Genomic DNA, 25,547 nt, shown 5'->3' on the forward strand with positions numbered 1-25,547 from the left:
AAAAATGTAGCAGAAAACGGGGTGTGGGGTGGGGAGGGGGAGAGAAAATACAGAGATACCAAGAGTGGAAAAAGGTTGGGGAAGTAGAGAAGAAGAGAGAAAATAATATATTGACAAAATAAACACAGTGTATTCTATATTGCAAAATACAGTCTGGGGCTGATTCCCCAGAGCATCACTCCAGGTTTATGCTGGTGTAATTCCACTGAAATCGATGGCCCAGATTCTCCTGAGCACTGAGATCTACTTGGAGCAGGATGGGGGAGTGTATCAAGGAGCTGATTGGTGGGTTCTGACTCTCTGAGATGATCTGCATGGGCCCAGTTTCAAGGGTCCACGTTCCAGCTGGGGATTGGTGGAACTCACCGCATTCTGACCACACACACTGCCTACGCTGGAGCCGGATGGTGAGGTGGGCACAGAGTCAGACATGAATGACTCTGTGTCAATTGAGAGCTCTCCCAGACCAGCGATATTCTTGGCTGGACAGATCCATCTGCTCACCAGCTCCTTTGCATTGCCAGAACCCAAAATAGACTGGACTTACAACGCAGAGGGCACTCAAGCATGGAGTGGGAGGCAGTGAGAGGACCTTGTTCCTAGTATATGCAACAAGCTTCTGTTTAGCTTCAAAAAACACGGAAGTTTATACCTAAATCCCCCGTAGAAAAAGTATTGGTTAAGTTACAGGGGGGAAAAGGGGTTTGTCAGCTCAGTCTAGCTTGGTGACGAAAAGAATTGCCTGAGAGCATTGCAAATCCTGAAACTTTGCTATGTTCCAACTTCCTCTCAATGCCACGTCCATTGTGGGCCAGAGATTCCTGAGCACTTCCCCACTCTACATATGCCAGAACAGTAAAGCGGCATCTTTCAGGGAAAATAACTTCTTATTTCCTTTTTAATTGTGTTATTATCTTGCTGGTTTCTGGTGTGTTATTGGGGGTCGGGTGAGATTTTTACAGGATTTTTATTTTATTTTAGGTAACTACTAATGAAAATGTGTTATTTATTGTTAACAATCCCTATTAGGCATACTAGTTACTATTTTCTGTGTACAAAAGGGAGACAGTCATAGCAAACATCAGAGCTACCTCTGCAGCATGTGTCAGGGATGGAAGTATTACAAAGGAGAAGGCATTTCAATTTTTATTGCAATGCAGTTATCACTAAACAGATGCATTTATGTATTTCATCACTTGCATTCTCATAACACTTTCCATCCAAGAATCTTACCGCACCCTACAAACATGAATTAATTAAGTCTCATAAAACCACTTAAGTAGGCATGTATTATTATAACCAATTTACAGATAGATAAACGGAGGCACAGAGAGGTTAAACAACTTGCCCGAGATCACCCAGCAAGCTGCCAAAATCTGTACTGGAACCTAGGAACCTTGGCTCCTAGTTCCCTGTTCTAAAACCACTCAAACAATTCCATAGAGATTTGTTGCAGCTGAAGTATTGTGCTAGTACATTGGTGAACAACAGTTACTAAAAAGAACAGGTGAATAGTAGTTACACTGCATGTCACACTCTTGAAAAAGAACAATGGAGTGCTACTTACGCCATAACAATGACACTGAAATCCAGCCAATTCCATGGATCTCGAAGGAAGGTGAATTCTGTCATACAAAATCCTCTTGCCAATATTTTTATCAATGATTCAAAAGTGTAAATGCCAGTGAAAGTGTACCTGGGGAGTAAAGTGTCCAAGAAAATCAAGAGCATTAGCAGTTAATGGAGAAGGAGTTGAGGCACACTCAGCTTATTCACTCTGGGCCCAGACCTACTCAGATGAGAAATTCCAACTCATCACAATAGGATTACTCATATGAGTAATGGCTGTGGCATCAGGCCCTTCGTGAGCTGCTTCATGTGTGGACCCAGGGAGCATATGAGAAGTGGGGAAGCACATGTGACAGCCTTACAATGAATGCAGGCTTCATTGCAGCGTATCTTGATGAATCTGCAGTCATTGAGTGAGGCATGAAAACTATCTAGAACACTACGTTACTGGACTCTGAAGCACGCCTGCCACAGTCAATGGGAAAGGAATGGATTATGTAGCATTCCTTGTTATAGCTCACATTTAAGTGAAAAATTCTATTCATACCTCTCATCTCTTTCTATCCAGACCATATCAATGTTCAATAGATTAAATAATGGTTCAGCTTCACCTTATGCATTACACAGAAACAGATTCCCAACTGCAAAGTTCCTGATGTTTCACTGTCTGTGGTAAATAACACCACCCATGAGCGTTAAATAGTAATGTAATGTAATGCCCTAACTGAAAATAGGCATTATACGTAATGATTTGGACCTGCTGGAATTTAGAAAGGGGGCAGCAGTGTGTTTTTATTTACTACAGTAAGTTGTGTACTACCAACAGCTTCTTCACTGTGAATGACAAAATGGATCGAAATATTCCATGAATGATCCTTTGCAATAAATATATTTGGAACAAAACTGAGCACATTCTGTATGGACAGTAGCCAGGGACCTGAGCTACAAGATTCAGAGCTGGATTGTATTTCACCCAGTAGAGTTCATGGGTGAAATCCTGGCCTCATAGACTTCAGTGGAGCCAGGGTTTCACCCTATGATTAGTCAGGTCTGGGGATTTCCCCTCAGGACCATTTCTAATAAAGAAATGAAATTATATAGCTCTAGTACTTCAAAAAGAAATGGATTTTTAATAACACCAGTAAAAAAACATAGATTGCAAGCTCTTTAGGGCAGGGACCATCTCTTTGTTATGTGTTTATGCAGTACCTCAGCACTATGGGATCCTGCACCTGTCTCTGTGTCTTTTTCCTTCACTCTTGATCTGTTGGATTGTTTTGCCCATCTGGTTGTCAGGACTGTGCTTTACATGACAAAACCATCTCAGACTGGACTGCCTCATTTTTTCCATCGGTGAGTGTGAGAGAGATGCCCCAAATTAACACACACATGCCTCAGATAATAATAAATAGTAATTTTTAAAAACACACCACCAACAATCCTCCCTACCACCTGCCTCATTGGCCTCTTATTTTTATTTTTAAACTCCTCTGATGAAGAGAAGATGCGTTTGATAACCAGGCAGAATTCTCATTCTGATTTTTGTAGGTCTGCCCCCATCTAAAAAAAATGGTGCATACACAAAAAATGCTCAGAACTCATATGCTACCACATGGGTCTCTTCACTGGAAATAGCAGTTTGTGTGTAATTTTCATTCCCCAGATTGCGGATTCTCTGTCTGGTCATGTCAGTGTCTAGTCTTTGTGTACTAAATACATACATGGTCCATTAATGCCAGCTCACATGTGGGCACATAGCACCTTATCCCAAATCCACTGAAGTCAGGAGTCATGACTTGACTAATGGGTGTTGGCTCAGGCCCTCAGGGTGAAATCCTGGTTCCATTAAAGTCAATGGGAGCTTTGCAAGTGACTTCAGTAGCGCCAAGATTTTACCCCAGTGCTCATAATCTATAGAATGGAAACATCACCATATAAAATTGCATGAACACACAAATACCACAGTTTGGTTTGGTGTTTTGCAAGAATAGGTGGTGTAGCAGATTGTGCCCAGCTGTTTCATGAGTGCACTAAGAGGGAGGCAGGTTGCAAAGTCTTCTTGTAGCCGTGCCCTTTGTTCTGCAGCTGGGCACAATTAAAGCCCGTCTCAGGGCCCTTGTAGGTGCTAGCTACTGAAGAGTCAGTGGCCCTGTTCTCCCTCCACACCAGCCAGCAGAGCTCAGTCGGACACTACATGAGTGTTTGAGACACCCTATAACATAGGTGCTGGAACTACAGGTGCTGCCGCACCCCTGGTTTGAAGTGGTTTCCATTTTGATTCAATGGCTCTCAGTATCCCCACTATACAAATTGCTTCAGCACCCCTCCCCTCTAATGGTGTGAGTGAGCTAGCAGGCCCACTGTCTCTGTGAGCCTCCCTGCAGTCTTGGGAGTGGAATCCTCTCAGAGCTCCCACTGGGACAGTGTATCTTTTACTGAGATCTTCATGGCTTCTAGATTTGGTCCTGCTTCTGGTATCCAAAATACAGGCCAAGCAATTGACAGGGGCTCTTTAAGCACATGTTTTCATTAATAAATGTGAAAACATATACAAAGAATTAAAAAATAACTTTGCTGTGCATACGCTCGTTAAAATGATAAAGATCTTTCCCTTTGTTCAACATGTCAGATGGTTTCATTGATTTCACAGTCATCGTCTAATTCTGAATGGATGTGGAGGAGGTCCTTCAGCAATTGAAGAGTTTTTATGACAACAGAAGCCACTCTGCTAAATGATCTTTTGGGGCCAAGTTAAATCCATTTCTTTTTTTCAAAATGTAAGTGTTTATTCCACTTCTTTTTAAGTGGTGCTTTATAACATATGTACAGAACACCGCTCTCTTATTCATTGTGGGGTTCTGCATCCTCACTGAGACAACAAGGCAAAACAGATTGATTTTGGCTTCTCAAAATATATTAGTCTAATTTTACAAATAATTCTTAAATTAAAGTTCATCGGGTCATTCTGGTCTTCAAAATTAGCTACCTTTGAGTTTGTGCTTTGAATTTGAGGAGGAAAGACTGAGAGGTATTTTTTTATGAAAAGAAAAGGGAAGGATTCATTCCATGCTGCATGATCAATGAATGCTTCTGTTCTGGACTATGATTTGTTGAACAGGCTATTTGGTGCACTGAAGACATTTACATTTTACTCACTGAAGGAAATGTCCAGTGCTTTAATTTTTCCCTCTAGAACATTCAAATTCCGAAGTACAGACCTGTAGCCTGACTCATGCATCCATGTGATGTCCATATTTCAGTCAAATACATGATGGGTACTGTACTTTGTAACAATTTCCAATAGGAAAAAGACAACATAGGGAAAGAGGCGTGGAAGAAAGCCACAGACATAGCTGTAAGGTAGTATACTCATACTGAAATACATGATGCATCCTGATATTAGGATGTTATGATGATCAAATCAGCTGTTAGGTTCAGAGCTGGCTTAAAGTTAGTAATTTCTGGAAGCAATTCTTTTTCTAGAAGATGTGCCTTGCATGATCTTGGGAAGCCTAAAGAAGAGAAGGGCATTTTGCTGTCTCTCCCTAAGGCCCTGACTAGACCAGCCACCAGGCTAGAGAACAGCAGATGGCTGTGTTTATCATATGTCAGACAAAAATAAAAAGTCTGTTCTGATTGGTTCAATGAGCCAAAGTAATTGTTTAATGTACTATATGTTGATTAGCTTGTGCATCTGGTATCTATTTCCATAAGGAACATTTTGAAACAACTTACAGAAATGCAAACTTACCAGACTTAACTTTAAAGCTAGCTTTTTAAAAAACAAACAAACAGGAAACTGTCAGTTAAAGCTCTGAGGGTTTTCTGAGAGCTCTGATCATCTGAGAAATTCAGACCACCCCACAGAGAATTCCAAAGGTTTGGTGGTTTCTCAGAAAAATATATCTAGAAATTATTTGTATGTACCATAGATCTTTTCATTATGGCCCTGGGCCAAAGCCCACTGACATCAACAGAAGATTGCATTGATGTTAATAGGCTTTGGATTATGCCTTTAGGTTTGACCCAAGTGTGTTCTGTAAGTATTTTCTGAAATCATTCAATTAGAAGTCCAGTAATATAGTCTACTGTATCCAGCTTCTGAATCCCTTACATGGAAACTCAGGAAGGCAGGCCAATTTTAAATGGAGCTCCAATCATAACATGATTCCATTCAGATGTAGCATAGCAGGTGCATTTAGCAAAAAGTATGAGTTTGGTAGACTGAAAATTGTTAACTTACTTTCTAAGGGAGTTTTCAGAGGCGAGAAATACCTGGCAAAACATTTTGTCAGGACAAATATTGCACAGAAGTCAATATTAATGGAAAAAATTAGATAACAGCAAACAAAATGAGAAGACTACAATGAAAGAAAGTATAGAAGAGCTAAAGGTAAGGCATATACAGTTCTGCAGAGATACTTACTCAACATATTTATTCCATGATTGAACCTCCGATTGTGCCATGAACACACAGTTGGTTAAAATAGTGCACATAATAAACATACTGAACAATGTAAATATATGAGTTAAGGAAAAATGTGACTGTGTAAAGAGACCTCATAAAAAGACCCTAATTTTTTCAAGCACCGCACATTTGATCTGATGACTCATTCATATTTTGTAGCATGCGTAAACATCAACACATAGAAGTTGTGTGCAATTATACATGAAGGAATACCTGGACCCTAATCACAGTAAAATCTGTGGGGTCTACCCTGCTTTTTTTCATTACCTACACCTTTTATGCATATTTTGTACAGTAAAATGGATGCAGCAACTGTGCATCATTCAGTGAATACAACACCCAAAACATATAATCATGTGAAGGTTTGGATTTTGTGACAGTGTGCTTAGGTGTGAACCTCAGTATGACAGGAGCATTTATGCATTTTAAACTATAAAAGGGAAATCACTCATCTGATAATTCTGTCTCAGTACTCTATGCTGTACCTTGAAACAAAGAAGAAACTATCAGTAGACAATAATATACAGGGAGAGATTGGGTAGGAAAACTGCCTGAAAATCATGTATTCATCTTCAGGCTCTTGATACCCTCCCTCAAAGCTGCCTTCCTGCTCTTTTAGTATTGGGTCATCTGAACATGCTTGGCAATGGGGCAAGCTCTAGATCACATCTTTTCATTCACTCCAATGGGCTTTGAGTCATGCCCTGGGTGTGGAAGGGTACTAAAGGCTAGTAGCTGCATTGCAGTACTGTAATTTTGCACATGTACAGGCCCAATTTACAAACACTGTTGCCTCAGTTAGGGCACCAAATATTCTATTTGGGAAATTAAGAGCAACATTCAGACTCTCCAATATGCATTCTATTCACCTAGATGCCAATTTGAGACCCCAAATAAGGAACTGGACATCCTAAATTGAGTTCCCAAGTTTGAAAATTGGGTTTCCTGAATCACTTTCTTTAAAATAAAAGCTGCATGCTGTGAAAATTACCAAGTGTAATGGGATTCTCATTTGTTAATAAAGGTTCACATTTTACTGATATTATCTGTAAGTGGGAAGCACAGAAGGCATAGGAAAATGACCTGGCATTTTGTTGATATCCTGGGATACATGTAAGAGAGAGAAAAGATAATCTGAATGAGAATTTTCTTTGTTAATTTTGAAAAGATAAACACATTTTCACTTCCCCCTCATCATAGTTCTGTGATCATTTTATATTAGAATAGCAATCTCACATGGGTTCTGGGGGTATGTCTGAAATGTTTGTATCCAAGCCACATGAAAATCATCCTTTTGTGGAAGTACAATCTCTGTTGAATACAGAATGGAATGTTTTCTGATCTACTGCACACGCAACAGCAAGATCAAATAGGTAGTAACCGCTCCATGTATTCCCGTGTGCAAACTTAGAAACCAGTAATTGAACTCAAAGGGAATACTCACCCAAACACGTTTTCCACTGCAGGGGCCTATGACTCTTGACGAGCGACTGAAAGAGGTTATCTGGGAGCCAGCCTCATTTTCTTAATTCAGGCTTAGATTGGAGTGTAATGGTTGTGCCTCTTTATCAAGTAACTTGATTAGGTTATTAAATATTTTCAGGTACAAAAAGACTGACCTTCACCTAGAAAATTGTGGATTATTTTTCAACTACAATGAAAATTCTATGAAAAAAAATGGAGAGCAAGCGATTTTCAGGCTTTTTCAAACAAGCAAAATCTTCAGTTTAAGCCTAAACAAGGAAAGATTTGCAATCACCCTGTTTCATCCCCAAAATATCTCGTATATCCATGTAGCGTTATATACCCATGTAGTCATATTGAGTAAGAAACTGAATCAAGCAACATTCCAGGGATGCCTTTATTAGAGATAGGGGGAGGAGGGCTAATCTTGTTGGTTTGAGACTACCTGGAGCAGTCAAGAGGGCATTAAATTAACACCACAGGGGAAGGTGCTAAGGCAGCAACTCTGGTACAAACTAAAACTCAGTATGTCGCAAACAAATTGAACCAATGTGATGATGAACATGAAAAGAAGACATTTTTTAGTTGTTTATGTACTACTACTAGGAGTCTGAGTAAAAAGCAAGAGGAGCTATATAATTGGCATTATGTAAACCAGCTGAGATTATTGGAATGTCAAAATCACTGGTTATATAACCTGTTAAAGACGGATACAATGGGTAAAAATTGAGGGTGAGGGGTTGCTACTATATATTAAAGACACCATTCCCTGTTTTAGAGTTACTGATAGCTCATAAGAGTAGGATCTTGAATGCACCTGCATCAATGAGCTAACTTGGAAAGCCCAGAAGGGATACCGGTGAAGGCCTGTTACAGAAAAGGGCTCTTTAATCAATCAGAAAAAGGCATAACAAGAACCAATGCTGAAGCCAGACCAATTCAAAGTAGAAATTAGGCAGAAATTTTTAACAGTGAGGATGATAAACCATTGGAACAAACTACCAAAGGGATGTAATGGATTCATCTCGTAATGTCTTCAAAATGAAGATTGGATGCGTTTCTAGAAAATATGCTTTAGTCAAACACAAGGTACTGGATTCAATATAGGGTAACTGGGGGAAATGTGATTGCCTGGGAGATACAGGAGGTCAGACTAGATGATTTAATGGTCCCTTCTGGCCTTAAACATTATGATGTATGAAAAGTTGGGGCTGATAGCCTATTATTAAGGTTGCCATTGTAAAAGCCTGTTTGCAGTTGCTTACAACTGTGCCAAATTTTAACCATTTGAGCTGTAGCGTTTCATGGTAGGTGTCTTTCTGTCAAGGATGTGCTTTTTTCCATCCCAGTGAAAATCTGTCCAAATTTGACCAAGTTATAAGCCTTTGAAAAAAAAAATCACACTTCACACATGCTCAGTACAGACTTGGATATTAGCAGCTAAACTCTCCACAGATTCTGTCCCCTGTGAGTCTGCTCAATCCTCTCACTGCCCCAGGTGCTGACCAGACTGCACATGCACAGTCCCCACAGCTCCTACATGTAACCAGACTGTGCCTGCACTACCCCCAAAGAATGACGGTGCCTATACCATCCCAGGGCTAGACGGTCAAAACTGGACTTTCCCTGTAAGTGCTGCTTCTTGATGCTCCAGGCCAGGGTGTGGCTGGGCCCCAGAATTTAGAGCAGGGAGCCTCTCTCTCCGTGCTGTTATTGATCATGTTGCTGGCACCCCATCAGTGTGGAGCAGAAAACCACCTGACTCAAATGCAGAAGGGAAAAGCCCCAAAAGCCCCAAATACCCTGACTAACACTTCTTCTGCCCCTCACAGGCCCTACTGAAGTCCTCTACTTCTTGGCTCCTTATCCTGACCCCTGCAGAGCTTCTCTTATCTTGCTTCCTTTCCACTTGATTCCCTCACTACCTCCCTTTCCCAGGGACTCGGGCATTTTCCCTTAGGAATTTCCCTGCTGTTGGTAGGCCCTATCCCACAGGAGCCTAAACTAATCCCTGTGGGTCTCTTTACAGACCCTTTCTCAGAGCCTTCCACAGCAGCCTGCCCGCTCTCTGGTCCCTCTCCCAGTTGGTGTTCCCAGTCCTTCCTGATTCTCTGCTGCTGGGGTCAATTATTTAAATTAACTCACCCTACCACGCTCAGGTGTGATTACTAATTATCCGTGGGTTGCTAGGTCACAGGCAAGGCTGAGCCCAGCTTGCATATAGAGCCAGCCAGCCTGTGACATACATCCCCTATCTCCTTCTAAAACCTTGCTCTGTCCCATGGCAAGGGTTACCACCTATGCCCGAGACCACCCCATATTCTTTCCAGCTCTCCCTTCAGGTGGTCAGTTTCCATGAGCAATTGCTCCTTTTCTTCCACAGCTTGCTGTCTGGCCTCTTCTGCAGCATCCAGGTCCCCTCCATGTTTCTCAGTCAGGAAAAGCAGGTTTCTAACATCCTCTCCATTCATTGTTGCATTGTTGCCCTTCTCACAGGCCTTGTTTTTTTTCTCCCTGTCTCTAGAAAAGCCTCCACCAATGACTTCTGCTCTCTAACGGCTGCCTGTAGAGTTTGTCTCAGGTTCACCTGGTTTCCCTTGCAGACTCGTCGCTTTCAAATCCTGGTCCCCATGGGTAGCCACAGTCACCAGCATATCCTCTGGCTGTCAAGAGGTAACTGATCATCTGTATCAGGCACTTCCCTATCCACGGCATCCATATTCACAGTAATCTCTGTGTTTACGCCCACCTCTATATGGCTTATATCAGCCTCTGTAATTTTCCCACCCTAATCTCTCTTGCCTTTTCTGTGCAGCTCTCTTGAATGGCTGTTCTTCTTTGTCATCAGCACCACCCCTGGTTCACCTGCCTCGTGGGTATTCAGACCGTCATGTGCATTCATATCATTCTACACTCCTTTCTTCCACTGCTGACTCAGGTCCCTGCATCTCTTTCTGCAGTAAGCACATTTCCTCTGAGGACAATGCCTTTATATATGGCCCACTTCTCTACAACCAAAACAGATAACACTTGTCCATGTCTTGGTCCGCGGCTGAGTTTTTCTGGCTTTCCTCACAGTTCACCCTGGCAAATCACTGTTTTCCCCCACACTTACATAGGAGTCTTTCTTAGATGGCCCATACAACAACCACCATAACATCTCCTCAGATTTACTGGACACAGGCTAGTTCAACATTAACTTTCTCTTTTAAAGTTACTTCTTTAATCTATGATAACCAAAGCTGACGTACGTGAGAACATCCATTAAGAATTTCCTTTTTCCAATGCCACACAAGGGAAAGGAGTTACTATGGACATTATCAAAGACAAGATTGAAACAAACCTCTCACGGAATATTGGAGATTTTTGTGCATATGTAGTTACACAAACAAGCAAGTAATAATTGAATTGTGTAGGAGGAGGAGGGTTTGTAGGGAAAGGCAAAAGCAGGGCTGTTCATAAGGGTCTTGGATTAGCTTCTGCTTTAAAATGTTACATAGTGCAATGCTCTTGGGACCAATGAAAATAATTTAACCACTTGAGGGGGGGTCATCACATTCAGGGCCCCACTTTAGCAGCACAAAGCAGCTTGAAGGCCAGTACAACCTACAAACTGAGAAATTCCACATGGACAAGGGAGGTGCTTAGCTGGCATTTCACTTTATTGACAGTGAGATTTTTGTCCTATTCATTAAAAAAATAAATATTCATATATAAAATATTGTTAAAATATTTGATTTTATACCAGTTTTTATTTTAACTTGAAGATCAATCTATACGTGACCTAGGCACTGTAATAAGGCCAGAGTTTCAAGTGTGTTCAGCCCTCGCAATTGGGGCCAGGTTTTCAAAAGAGCTCTACTTCCACTTCAGTCCCAGACTGAAGTGGCAAGAATTTCAAAAGTACTCAGCATTCAGTAGCTTCCACTGAGGTTTGAGCTGCATGCTCAGCACATCTGAAAATCTGGCCACTCCATTCAGGTGCCCAAATCGGAGCTGCTGGGTGCTGAACTCTCTTGAAAACCTGGTCTTAGGGGCTGATCCTGCTTCCACTGGGTCAAAGGCATATCACAGACAAACACTCACTAAAACAGACAGTAGGACACAACTCTTTATATCAAAAGGCCAAATTCAACAGAAGTTTGCTGGCTTCCACTCAAGTCCCTTAAAATTAGCTTGTGTGAAGGTACATAAAACAGAAGCCAAGTATATGTTCATGCAGAACCAGCCCCTTAGTCAGACTTATTGTTGGCTGGTGCTTGAAGTAAAGATACATTCCCCAGGAAAACAGTTAAGATGACCATGTCTTCATAAATTATTCACAATACTAACATTGAAAATTTGCAGATGACAACAACCTGGGAGGGGTTGCAAGCAGTTTGGAGGACAGGATTAAAATTCAAAACAAACATTGACAAATTGGAGAATTGGTCTGAAATCAAAAAGAGGAAATTTAGCGAAGGTAAGTGTAGTGCTTTGCAAGTAGGAAGGACAAATCAAATGCACAACTGCAAAATTGGTTAGGACCTAGGTGGTAGCACTGCTGAAAACAATCTGGGGGTTTTAGTAGATCACGGATTGAATAAGAACCATCAATATGATGCTGTTGTGAAAAAGCTGCAAAACTGGGGTGCGTTAACAGAATTATTGTACGTAAGACATGGGAGGTAACTGTCCTGTTCTAGTCAGCACTGATGAGGTCTCAGCTGAAGTACTGTGTCCATTTCTAGGTATCACACTTTAGGAAAGATGTGGACAAACTGGAGGGAGTCCAGAGAAAAGCAAAAAAAAAAAAAAAAAAAAAACGGTTTAGAAAACCTGACCTATGAGAAAAGGTTAAAAATCTGGGCATGTTTGGTCTTGAGAAAAGACCACCCAGGGGGCACCTGATAAGTTTTCAAATATGTTAAGGGCTGCTATAAAGAGGACAGAGATCAGTACTTCTCCATGTCCACTAAAGGTACAACAAGTAGTAATGGGCTCAATTTGCGGCAAGGGAGATTTAGTTTAGATATTAGGGAAAACTTTCCAGCTATAATGGTAGTTAAGTGGAACATGCTTCCAAAGGCGTTCCCGTCATTGGAAGTTTTTAAGAACAGGTTAGACAGACAGCTGCTAGGAATGGTCTAGGTTTACTGGGTCTGCCTCAGTGCAAGGGGCTAGATTTGATGACCTCTCAAGGTCCCTTCCAACCCTACATTTCTATGATTTCAGTGTTAAATAGTCAAGAATTCTCAATCCACATTCCAGCTCTAAATATAGTTCTGCCCAATTTCCTCCATATCCTTTAATAAACAAAGAATGTTTTAGAGAGAGACATTGCTAATATAAAGAAGCAACAACCCTAGAACACAAGGTATCCTCATGCAGTTAACCATCAGTTACTAACCAGGCCCAAACCTGCTTAGTTTTGAGAATTAGAAAAGATCAGGCCTATTCAGATCAGTGACACCATCTGTTGTTAAGTATCCATCTGCTAGCCCGACAATTGCTATTTACTCTGACTCCTAGAATTTAGTCATTCCAGAAGATGTTTTTACACTTTCAGAATCACAAAAGGTGTTGAGAAGTGCTTGTCCCCAGTGAAAGATCCCAGGGTGTAATACTCAGAAAGATCTCCAAGTTTGAAAAATTGTCTGGTTGACTCATATTTCACCTGTCTCTCCTGGTCTCTCCCAAGATACATCAACAAAAATATCTAGAAAGAGACATGCACAATATAGTAGAGAGATCTGTTTAAGGTACTTGATAGCCTACTGGTGTGCACATCACAGGGATTAGAGACTCTGATGGGATGAGCTAAAACAGTTCACCACCTTATGGAATTTACACCAACTTTTTCAAACTTGGATGCATAAAGTTAGGCATCTATATCCATATTTTGGCTCCTTAAGGAAAGCAGCCTAATCTTCAAAAGCGCTGAGCATGATCAACTTGCACTGAAGTCAAGTGCTCAGCATCTTTGAAGACTAGGCTGTTTTTATTTAAGTGCCTTAAACATGGATGAAGAACAGATACCTAAGCTTTAGTCATCCAAATTAGAGCATCTAAGAACTTTTTTTTATTATTAATCCAAATTTTGTTGGACTGCCATTTTGCACTAGTCCCCACTATTCTTTGGCAAGTTAGAACTACTGATTGCCCCAAACAAAAACGCCAGGCCAATCTTCTCAGTCCTTGAGCTTTGGATCTGAACTCAAACTTCACTTCTCACCTTCCCCACCCTTTTACTGTCATGGGCAGAACCCAAAACTCAAACCAATCTCTCTCTCTGCATATATCGATTTGAAATCACCTGGAGAAACTATCAAAGGAAGGCACCAATCACCAAGAATGGGAACCAAGGCCATTGCAGCTGAGTGCCGAAGTGGTGAGATTCCCTAGACCAAGTGCCAGAACCATCAACACACATGCCATGGCAAGGGCCTAACAATTCAAGCAACTCACTGAACTGAAAGGAAGGGGTAAGTATTGAAAAGGATACAGTAGATCTGGGGAGCTAGAGTGACCAGAAGCTACAGCAATCAGGAAGTTATCTGCAATACTGGAATTTATACCCACCAACGGATGGTGCACAATGGACGCTAGGGGATGTGGCTTGTGTTCTAAGCCATTACCACTTCCCTCCAGGGTCAAAGTTCTATGAGCCATGAGAGTTTCACTGGTATCATACTAGTAAGCTAGAACCCCAAAATAAGAATACAGGTGCATGGTGTTTTTAGAGAACTGAATTTATTGTGCCCCTTTGAACTATCCTCTTCCCACGAATCCATCTTCTCTTGGGACCTATTATAACATTCCAAATTGCTGAACAGATTCAAATGGCCTTATATATCTGCCAGAGACATGTTTCCTGTCCCCCTGCCTTAATGCAGAATTTCCTCATAAAAATACAGCTGCCCATGTGTCAAGGTTCCTCCCCCACTCTGAACTCTAGGGTACAGATGTGGGGACCTGCATGAAAACCTCCTAAGCTTACTTTTACCAGCTTAGGTTAAAACTTCCCCAAGGTACAAATTAATTTTATCCTTTGTCCTTGGAATAACCACTGCCACCACCAAACTCTAACTGGGTTTACTGGGAAACGTAGTTTGGACACGTCTTTCCCCCCAAAATCCTCCCAACCCTTGCACCCCACTTCCTGGGAAAGGTTTGGTAAAAATCCTCACCAATTTGCATAGGTGACCACAGACCCAAACCCTTGGATCTGAGAACAATGAAAAAGCATTCAGTTTTCTTACAAGAAGACTTTTAATAGAAATAGAAGTAAATAGGAGTAAAGGAATCACCCCTGTAAAATCAGGATGGTAGGTATCTTACAGGGTACTTAGATTCAAAACATAGAGAATCCCTCTAGGCAAAACCTTAAGTTACAAAAAAGACACACAGAAATAGTCATTCTTTCAGCACAACTCTTTTCTCAGCCATTTAAAGAAATCATAATCTAAAGCATACCTAGCTAGATTACTTACTAAAAGTTCTAAGACTCCATTCCTGGTCTATCCCCAGCAAAAGCAGCATACCGACAGAGAGAGACAGACCCTTTGTTTCTCTCCCTCCTCCCAGCTTTTGAAAGTATCTTGTCTCCTCATTGGTCATTTTGGTCAGGTGCCAGCGAGGTTACCTTTAGCTTCTTAACCCTTTACAGGTGCGAGGATTTTTCCTCTGGCCAGGAGGGATTTTAAAGGGGTTTACCCTTCCCTTTATATTTATGACACCATGGATGAGGACTAACAAGTCTTGAGCTTGTGACAGTGGAAACAGTCTACTCCAGAGGGCAATAATCTCTAACATTACTGACTTCCAACAAGAGTAGTGACAGGAGGCTGGTACAATCTGGGAGAAAGCTGGTACCAGCAAGAAAAGTGATCAGGTGTTCCATCTATGTGCGTCTCCCCTGCCTGTCCTAATGGGAAAAAATGCACTGCCACAATATCTTCTATCATGACAGGAGCTGGGAACTGATATATCATATAAAAGCATAAATGGCTCTTTATCTCCCCAACACACATTAGAGGTGACTTTGGTGTCCCTCATTTAGGAGTGGGACCAGACTTGTCTCCCTTCAAGGTATGATCTAGCCTCAGTGCCACGAGACTGGAAGTGGAAGCGGGTCCTTCCTCACAAACACCACTCTTATAGAAGGAGGAAGAGAAGAAGACATATCCATCTCCTTGCAGACTAATTCTGATATGGGAAGAAAGGCCCCTGGAGTAGACCCACCTCACCCCAAAGACAACCTCTTCCTCCAAATGGCATTTGAAATATATTCCTGCCTTTTGAGAATGTACATAAGCCTAATGTTCTCAAGAATATGGCCGCATCAAATAATGGATTTGAATCTGAACGCATTAAATGGATGAGAAGATTAAAAAAAAAAACATGCCTAAAACACAGTAATAATGCAAATTACTTCAATTAACAAAGTGTTATCAAATCCTATGCATTTTTTTCCTAGTAGAACACCTTTCTAAATAGCCATATTGTCAAAGATAAATTGGACTAGCGAGGCTGTATAGGTCCCTGAAAAATTAGGTCCTCTCTCTATGGAAATCCCAGAGGAGGAGCTGTAGATAAATCTATTTCATCCAAGAACCTTGGGCTCCTCATCCTGTTTGGAAGAGGATTCTTTCTTCTGCCTCCTGTGCCATTCTCTTCCACTTGCACTATATGTTCCATAATTGGAAATGGAGAGATGGTATCTACTAAACAAGTTGCTTCAGACACTTTTGTGACAGTGCACCCATTTGCTAACACTCTTCAGGAAAAAAGACAGCTTAATATTTTCATGCAAGGCAATAGACCCAGCTCCTGAGTTCATGTCTGTGATATTATCTGCTTGAGTACTTGCCAATTGAGGCTCCATTCAGCTTGGAATATTGACTTCCTGTTTATCCAGTTGCCCTTTGTATTTAGAGTTCTCTTGATGTAAATAGTGTTTATCGACTGAAAACGACGTGCTGCCTAATGTAGGAACTCTCCTACCATCCTAGTGAGACTCGATCTCTTCCTTCCCTCCTTCTGCTTGTTGCTGTATGAGACAGCTGTTAGTAAGGTGTAACTGAAGTGTTTCTGGAACTAAAATGTTGTTAGCTTTATGGCATTTCACTCCCAAAAAATTATGCTTCTGATCTGACCATATTTCTTGTTCTGACATGTCTCTGAAGTGCACACCCCGAGCTCTCATTGCTTTAACTCTTGAAGGTACTGAGACTGGCTCTACCTGCATTATCATCATTTGAGTCACCACCACTTCAGGCAGCTTCTGACCGGGGACATATTTCTGCCCTCTGCAATACATACACAATCTCTATTGGTTTCACTTGGGGTTGCATGGTTGTGTGTGAGTGCAGAATGGGCCCCCAGACCTATAACTGAGAGTTGTGCATTTATTCTTTCTGTTAACAGATTGTAGTTACCAAATTCTTCTCTCAGACCAATGCAATTCCATTGATCTTGATTGACTTCAGCGAAGTTGCACTAATGTAACTGTGAACAGAGCTGTGCCCCAGCTTCCAGCAGCAAGTGTTTAACTGTTCTCAGGTGAATCTTGAGTCACAATGAAATGTCTCTGCACAATCCCAAGGTTCTTAGTAACCTTGGAAATGTCTTGGATGGTATTATCTGTTCATTTTTAAGTTGAACTATTGTCACCTGAACCTTCACAGATATTTTCTCTGAGAGCAACATAGACTTAAGAGCATGAACTATTTCTTCCACTGGATGATGTATCCATTTAAAGGGAATTTGCTGAATTTGATAATAAATCAATAATTCTGTGATATCTCCTTAATGCCTATTATTACTCTTTTGTCGCTATGGACACTGCTTCTACGGAATGGACTCAGACTAAAATGTCATCTAGTCATTTTAGCTATGTGTGGATTCTCTGAGTTCTCAGTCTGGCTATCAATACTGGAACCTTTGTGCAGACCTTGGGAGAAGCTGATAAAGCAAAAAGAAGGCAGTGGTACTGATAATAGATGTTCATATAAACAATATAGAGTAATCTTTTACCACATAGGTGTGCCTCATGGGAGTTGTTGTTTGAGTGGCTCATGTCCCCAGTGTCTCTTATGGGCCAAACTCCCAGGATGAACTATGTTTCCCATGATGTACACACAGTCACGTGACTCTCCTGATCCACCACATGGCACAATCAGAGCCATTTGGACAAAAGAAAGAACCATGTCTCCTTCAAGGTCTCTTCTTCATAAGACACAGGAAACATGATCAGAAATGACTGAAGAGTGGGAGTTGTGTTATTTGGAATACAAATGAAGTTATGGTGGAATCGAGTAGAGGATCCAGTTCAAGTGGATAGTGAGGTGTGCATGTCATCCAGTCCCATTTACTTTCAAACTGACTGAAATGAATTATGTTTGTCTGGGTGAATTTCACCTGGGCTAACCATGCCAGCACAAGGCCTATACACTGCCTGAGGGCTTAAGTGAGACCTATGTGGTGCACAGACTTTGTGCTAAAAGAAAAGGAGTACTTGTGGCACCTTAGAGACTAACAAATTTATTTGAGCATAAGCTTTCGTGAGCTACACCTCACTTCATCGGATGCATTCAGTGGAAAATACAGTGGGGAGATTTATATACACAGAGAACATGAAACAATGGGTGTTACCATACACACTGTAACCAGAGTGATCACTTAAGGTGAGCTATTACCCGCAGGAGAGCCGGGGAGGGGGAACCTTTTGTAGTGATAATCAAGGTGGGCCATTTCCAGCAGTTGACAAGAACGTCTGAGGAACAGTGGGGGGTGGGGTGGCGGGATAAACATGGGGAAATAGTTTTACTTTGTGTAATGACCCATCCACTCCCAGTCTCTATTCAAGCCTTAAGTTAATTGTATCCAGTTTGCAAATTAATTCCAATTCAGCAGTCTCTCGTTGGAGTCTGTTTCTGAAGTTTTTTTGTTGAAGCATTGCCACTTTTAGGTCTGTAATCGAGTGACCAGAGAGATTGAAGTGTTCTCCAACTGGTTTTTGAATGTTATAATTCTTGACGTCTGATTTGTGTCCATTTATTCTTTTATGTAGAGACTGCCCAGTTTGACCAATGTACATGGCAGAGGGGCATTGCTGGCACATGATGGCATATATCACATTGGTAGATGTGCAGGTGAACGAGCCTCTGATGGTGTGGCAGATGTGATTAGGCCCTATGATGGTGTCCCCAGTGAATAGATATGTGGACACAGTTGGCAACGGGCTTTGTTGCAAGGATAGGTTCCTGGGTTAGTGGTTCTGTTGTGTGGTGTGTGGTTGCTGGTGAGTATTTGCTTCAGGTTTGGGGGCTGTCTGTAAGCAAGGACTGGCCTGTCTCCCAAGATCTGTGAGACTGTATTTTCCACTGAATGCATCCGATGAAGTGAGTTGTAGCTCACGAAAGCTTATGCTCAAATAAATTTGTTCGTCTCTAAGGTGCCACAAGTACTCCTTTTCTTTTTGCGAATACAGACTAACACAGCTGCTACTCTGAAACCTGTCATTATGCAAGGCACTGAATTTAGCCGTACGGAGTGGAAATCTATCAACTTCATGAAAAAACTCGTACAGATACAGACAGACATCATCTTCCTTTCCAAATGCAAACAGATGGACATCATACCAAAAGGACTGAAGGTAAAAAATCCATTACAATCTACATACCACACAGACGATGCTGACAGCTTGTGCCACACGCTCTCAAAGAAACTGCGGAACCACCTGATCAACATCCTCTACAGCAAACAGGGAAAGATTAAGAATGAGCTCTCAAAACTGGATACTCTCATAAAAAAACAACCTTCCACACAACCTTCCTTACAAAAACTAGACAAGCCATTTACATTTGCTTCTCTACAAAAGAAAAAGGACACTAAACTATCTAAACTTCTACATGCCACAAGGGGCCACAACAGTGGTTCCCTTAACCCACCCAGCAATATTGTTAATCTATCCAACTATACTCTTAGCCCAGCAGAAGAATCTGTCCTATCTCGGGGCCTCTCCTTCTGCCCCTCCACCCCCACGAACATGATACAGTTCTGTGGTGACCTAGAATCCTATTTTCATAGAATATTTTCGACGCCTCCGACTCAAGGAATATTTCCAACACACCTCTGAACAACATACTAACTCACAGAGAGCTTCCTACCAAGACTACAAAAAGAAGGATTCTGGGTGGACTCCTCCTGAAGGTCGAAACAACAGACTGGACTTCTACATAGAGTGCTTCCGCCGACGTGCACGGGCTGAAATTGTGGAAAAGCAGCATCACTTGCCCCATAACCTCAGCCGTGCAGAACACAATGCCATCCACAGCCTCAGAAACAACTCTGACATCATAATCAAAAAGGCTGACAAAGGAGGTGCTGTTGTCATCATGAATAGGTTGGAATATGAACAAGAGGCTGCTAGGCAGCTCTCCAACACCACTTTCTACAAGCTATTACCCTCTGATCCCACTGAGGGTTACCAAAAGAAACTACAGCATTTGCTCAAAAAACTCCCTGAAAAAACACAAGAACAAATCCGCACAGACACACCCCTGGAACCCCGACCTGGGGTATTCTACCTGCTACCCAAGATCCATAAACCTGAAAATCCTGGACACCCCATCATCTCAGGCATTGGCACCTGACTGCAGGATTGTCTGGCTATGTAGACTCCCTCCTCAGGCCCTATGCTACCAGCACTCCCAGCTATCTTAGAGACACCACTGACTTCCTGAGGAAACTACAATCCATCGGTGATCTTGAAAACACCATCCTGGCCACTATGGATGTAGAAGCCCTCTACACCAACATTCCACACAAAGATGGACTACAAGCCATCAGGAACAGTATCCCCGATAATGTCACGGCAAACCTGGTGGCTGAACTTTGTGACTTTGTCCTCACCCATAACTATTTCACATTTGGGGACAATGTATACCTTCAAATCAGAGGCACTGCTATGGGTACCCGCATGGCCCCACAGTATGCCAACATTTTTATGGCAGGTTTCAGAGTAACAGCCGTGTTAGTCTGTATTCGCAAAAAGAAAAGGAGTACTTGTGGCACCTTAGAGACTAACCAATTTATTTGAGCATAAGCTTTTGTGAGCTACAGCTCACTTTATCGGATGCATACTGTGGAAAGTGTAGACGATCTTATTATATACACACACAGCATGAAAAAATACCTCCTCCCACCCCACTCTCCTGCTGGTAATAGCTTATCTAAAGTGATCACTCTCCTTACAAGGTGTATGATAATCAAGTTGGTGTATGGAAATGTATGTATGGTGTATGGTGCTGGAAATGGCCCAACTTGATTATCATACACAGTGTAAGGAGAGTGATCACTTTAGATAAGCTATTACCAGCAGGAGAGTGGGGTGGGAGGAGGTATTTTTTCATGCTTTGTGTGTATATAATAATATCTTCTACACTTTCCACAGTATGCATCCGATGAAGTGAGCTGTAGCTCACGAAAGCTTATGCTCAAATAAATTGGTTAGTCTCTAAGGTGCCACAAGTACTCCTTTTCTTTTTGCGAACATTTTTATGGCTGACTTAGAACACTTCCTCAGCTCTCGTCCTCTAATGCCCCTACTCTACTTGCGCTACATTGATGACATCTTCATCATCTGGACCCATGGAAAAGAAGCCCTTGAGGAATTCCACCATGATTTCAACAATTTCCATCCCACCATCAACCTCAGTCTGGACCAGTCCACACAAGAGATCCACTTCCTGGACACTACGGTGCTAATAAGTGATGGTCACATAAACATCACCCTATACCGGAAACCTACTGACCGCTATTCCTACCTACATGCCTCCAGTTTTCATCCAGACCACACCACACGATCCATTGTCTACAGCCAAGCTCTATGATACAACCGCATTTGCTCCAACCCCTCAGACAGAGACAAACACCTACAAGATCTCTATCAAACATTCTTACAACTACAATACCCAACTGCTGAAGTGAAGAAACAGATTGACAGAGCCAGAAGAGTACCCAGAAGTCACCTACTACAGGACAGGCCCAACAAAGAAAATAACAGAACGCCACTAGCCATCACCTTCAGCCCCCAACTGAAACCTCTCCAACGCATCATCAAGGATCTACAACCTATCCTGAAGGACGACCCATCACTCTCACAGATCTTGGGAGACAGGCCAGTCCTTGCTTACAGACAGCCCCCAAACCTGAAGCAAATACTCACCAGCAACCACACACCACACAACAGAACCACTAACCCAGGAACCTATCCTTGCAACAAAGCCCGTTGCCAACTGTGTCCACATATCTATTCACCGGGGACAACATCACAGGGCCTAATCACATCAGCCACACCATCAGAGGCTCGTTCACCTGCACATCTACCAATGTGATATATGCCATCATGTGCCAGCAATGCCCCTCTGCCATTTACATTGGTCAAACTGGGCAGTCTCTACATAAAAGAATAAATGGACACAAATCAGACGTCAAGAATTATAACATTCAAAAACCAGTTGGAGAACACTTCAATCTCTCTGGTCACTCGATTACAGACCTAAAAGTGGCATTGCTTCAACAAAAAAACTTCAGAAACAGACTCCAACGAGAGACTGCTGAATTGGAACTAATTTGCAAACTGGATACAATTAACTTAGGCTTGAATAGAGACTGGGAGTGGATGGGTCATTACACAAAGTAAAACTATTTCCCCATGTTTATCCCCTCCCCCCCCCCCCCCGCAATGTTCCTCAGATGTTCTTGTCAACTGCTGGAAATGGCCCACCTTGATTATCACTACAAAAGGTTTTCCCCCCACCCACCCCGGCTCTCCTGCGGGTAATAGCTCACCTTAAGTGATCACTCTGGTTACAGCGTGTATGGTAACACCCATTGTTTCATGTTCTCTGTGTATATAAATCTCCCCACTGTATTTTCCACTGAATGCATCCGATGAAGTGAGCTGTAGCTCACGAAAGCTTATGCTCAAATAAATTTGTTCATCTCTAAGGTGCCACAAGTACTCCTTTTCTCTTTTCAAATACAGACTAACACGGCTGCTACTCTGAGACTTTGTGCTGGCTCTCTGCACAAGGGCGAATTTCACTCAGAGATTAAATATCCCATTTGTGCCTCAGAAAGCTTCAAACTTTGGATCCAAGTGCTATTGCTAATGATGTTTATGGAAAAACTCTCAAGGACTTAAATGAGAAAAGGATCTGGGCCCATACTTTTAAAATATTATACTATCCAGATCTTTAACTTTTAAAGTGTCAGATAAAATATTTTTGTAACTATTGTCATAAATGAATACTCAAGCATACATTGTTGTTTTTTGATAAGACATAATAGTGTATTTGTTCAGTTACATAGACAGATATTGGGCCAGGGCCTCAGATTGGAATAGACCCTTGACTTTAACTGAGCTACACTAATTTACACCATCTGAAGATCTGGCCCATGATGTACATTTTTAAAAAGCCAGGTCTTGGACTATTGAGTGTAAGTGTTTAATTTTTTAAATAATCATTTTCATAGATTCCAAGACCAGAAGGGAACATTGTGATCATCTAGTCTGACTTCCTGTATAACACAAGCCATAGAACTTGCCCCAAATAATTCCCAGAGCAGATCTTTTAAAAAAAACATCCAATCTTAATTTAAAAATTGTCAGTGATGGAGAATCCAACATGACCCTTGGTAAACTGTTCAGCATTAACACTGCAGAACAATTTTCTTTGTTTAGATTATTTAACTTGCAAGAATTCAGATGTATGCTTGTCTCCTTCCTCAGGGCTACAGCAGCTCACCTCATTTAAGTTGCATTCTAGGAATTCTGAATCACTGTGTGGGTGAGGTTCTAAATTCTGTATCCTGTCATCAGTGAAATGAGTAGGAGGTTATGGGGAAGGACCTAAAGACCTTTTGGGTCTGAGTGCAGGCTCGTACCTTTTAAGGATTACTCTACATTGGGACATGTAAGGGTGCAATCACACCATCCCCAGCAACAGCACCCAGCTTTCCTTCTGAAAGTGCATTGTGCCTTTCTTTCCATGATTTGCTGGCCAATATAGATTTGGGGAGGAGACAATGATCCTGCCTTCTCGTCACCTACTCTGGGATGTCTAGTGCCAGCAGTAGTGTTAGCCCCACTCAGTTTTGTATTCACTCAACCACAAGGACAGCCCATGAGGATGGAACAGTGCTGAAGGAGGTATGCATGCATCCCAGCAGAGAATTATCACATGTGTGAAGTTTGCTTCTGACTGGGGAAGGGGACAGATGGAATTTATCCTGGTTAGCTTCCCCTGATGTATCACAGCAAATCTCCTGCACTGACTCCCAAAGGTGCCCTCTCTTACTAACTCTGGGCCAAACCTTGCTCAACTTCATTCACACAAGCAGTCTCATCTAAGTCAATGGGGCTGTTTGCATGAGTAAGACAAGTAGGGTTTAGCTCTGTATTTCCCATAAAAGCCATTTTACGCATCTTATTTACGAAAAATCTAACACATTTCTAGTTATGTCTGTAGTAAATGAAATCAAATATGCAGCTGTCAAACAGCTTGATAAAACCAAATAATTTCATACCCACATCCGCTTGTATCAGATAACATCAGAAGGTGGGAAGTCACCTGAAAGGATATGAATGTACCAAAATTTTAATTGCTGCTCTTCTGACTGGATGGAAAGGACTAAGTATATACAAGGCAGGAGTGGCACTAAATCGAAAGATTGTCTTCCCTTTGTTCAGTACTATAAATGTCTGAAAAACAAAATGGAAAATTAAATGAGAACATTTAGTGTTTGCATTTATACATCAGGGCCCTCTCACTCAGTTCCCAACTGCAGATTCCCTCCCATCTCAGTGCCCTTAATTCCCTTCCCAGATCCTTCCAGTTGCGAATTTCCATTCACGCAATGAACAGTTCCCCAAAAGACCTTTCCAAATGCCGAGTCTTTGCCCACCTCAGGAAAAATGCCCCAAACTTCCCTCTTCACCTCCCTCTGAGCTGAAAATTCCTTCCTGTCCTATGCAGATTCCTCTGAAACCCTGTGTCACCCACGGTGGTGTTTGAGACACTGCATTTATTCTGAAGTGTGTGGTAACTGATGACCTTGTTATGGTGAGTTAGGATGCTCAGCACCTTGCAGGACCAGGCCATGAGAATCCCATCCTATAGCATGGCCTGCTCTCGAGAGCCACATCAACCCAACAAACTCACAAGCTCCAGGATAGTTCAGGGTGTTGTCTTAATGAAGACTGTCATGGTTCCTTCCCCACCTGAACTCTGCGGTACAGATGTGGGGACCCACATGAAAGACCCCCAAGCTTATTTTTACCAGCTTAGGTTAAAAACTTTCCCAAGGCACAAATTCCGCCTTGTCCTTGAACAGTATGCTGCCACCACCAAGTGATTTAGACAAAGAACCAGGGAAAGGACCACTTGGAGTCCTATTCCCCCAAAATATTCCCCCAAGCCCTACACTCCCTTTCCTGGGGAAGGCTTGAGAATAATATCCTCACCAATTGGTACAGGTGAACACAGACCCAAACCCTTGGATCTTAAGAACAATGAAAAATCAGTCAGGTTCTTAAAAGAAGAATTTTAATTAAAGAAAAGGTAAAAGAATCACCTCTGTAAAATCAGGATGGAAAATACTTTACAGGGTAATCAGATTCAAAACACAGAGGATTCCCCTCTAGGCAAAACCTTAAAGTTACAAAAAACTGGGATAAACCTCCCTCTAGCAAAGGGAAAATTCACAAGTTGAAAACAAAAGGTAATCTAATGCGCCTTGCCTTATTTACTTACTCTTTTTGTAATATCAGAGACTTGTACAGGATGGTTTATAGGAGAAGGAGTTTTTTGACCTGATGCTTCTCTGCTTTCCCCAGAGAACACACCAATAAAGCCTTCCCCTCTCCCCCCAAGATTTGAAAGTATCTTCTTTCCCCATTGGCCCTTTGGGTCAGGTCCCAATTTGAGCTTCTTAAACCCTTACAGGTAAGGAGGAATTCTAGGCTACCCTTAGCTGTATGGTTATGACAAAGACA

General features: G+C 41.9%; 1 protein-coding gene across 1 annotated transcript in view; it reads right to left on the reverse strand.

Moving 5' to 3' along the window:
- SCN5A (sodium voltage-gated channel alpha subunit 5) overlaps positions 1-25,547 on the reverse strand; it is a 319,838-nt gene that overhangs the window by 237,914 nt on the left and 56,377 nt on the right. The window contains exons 3-5 of the mRNA XM_074946329.1: positions 24,134-24,254; positions 5,996-6,083; positions 1,568-1,696 (exon numbers count right to left, since the gene is read on the reverse strand). Coding sequence (XP_074802430.1) covers positions 1,568-1,696; positions 5,996-6,083; positions 24,134-24,254 — 338 coding nt within the window. The remainder of the gene's footprint in view (positions 1-1,567; positions 1,697-5,995; positions 6,084-24,133; positions 24,255-25,547) is intronic.

The sequence above is a fragment of the Natator depressus genome, chromosome 2 (assembly GCF_965152275.1).
Source record: "Natator depressus isolate rNatDep1 chromosome 2, rNatDep2.hap1, whole genome shotgun sequence".
Classification (NCBI taxonomy): Eukaryota; Metazoa; Chordata; order Testudines; family Cheloniidae; genus Natator; species Natator depressus.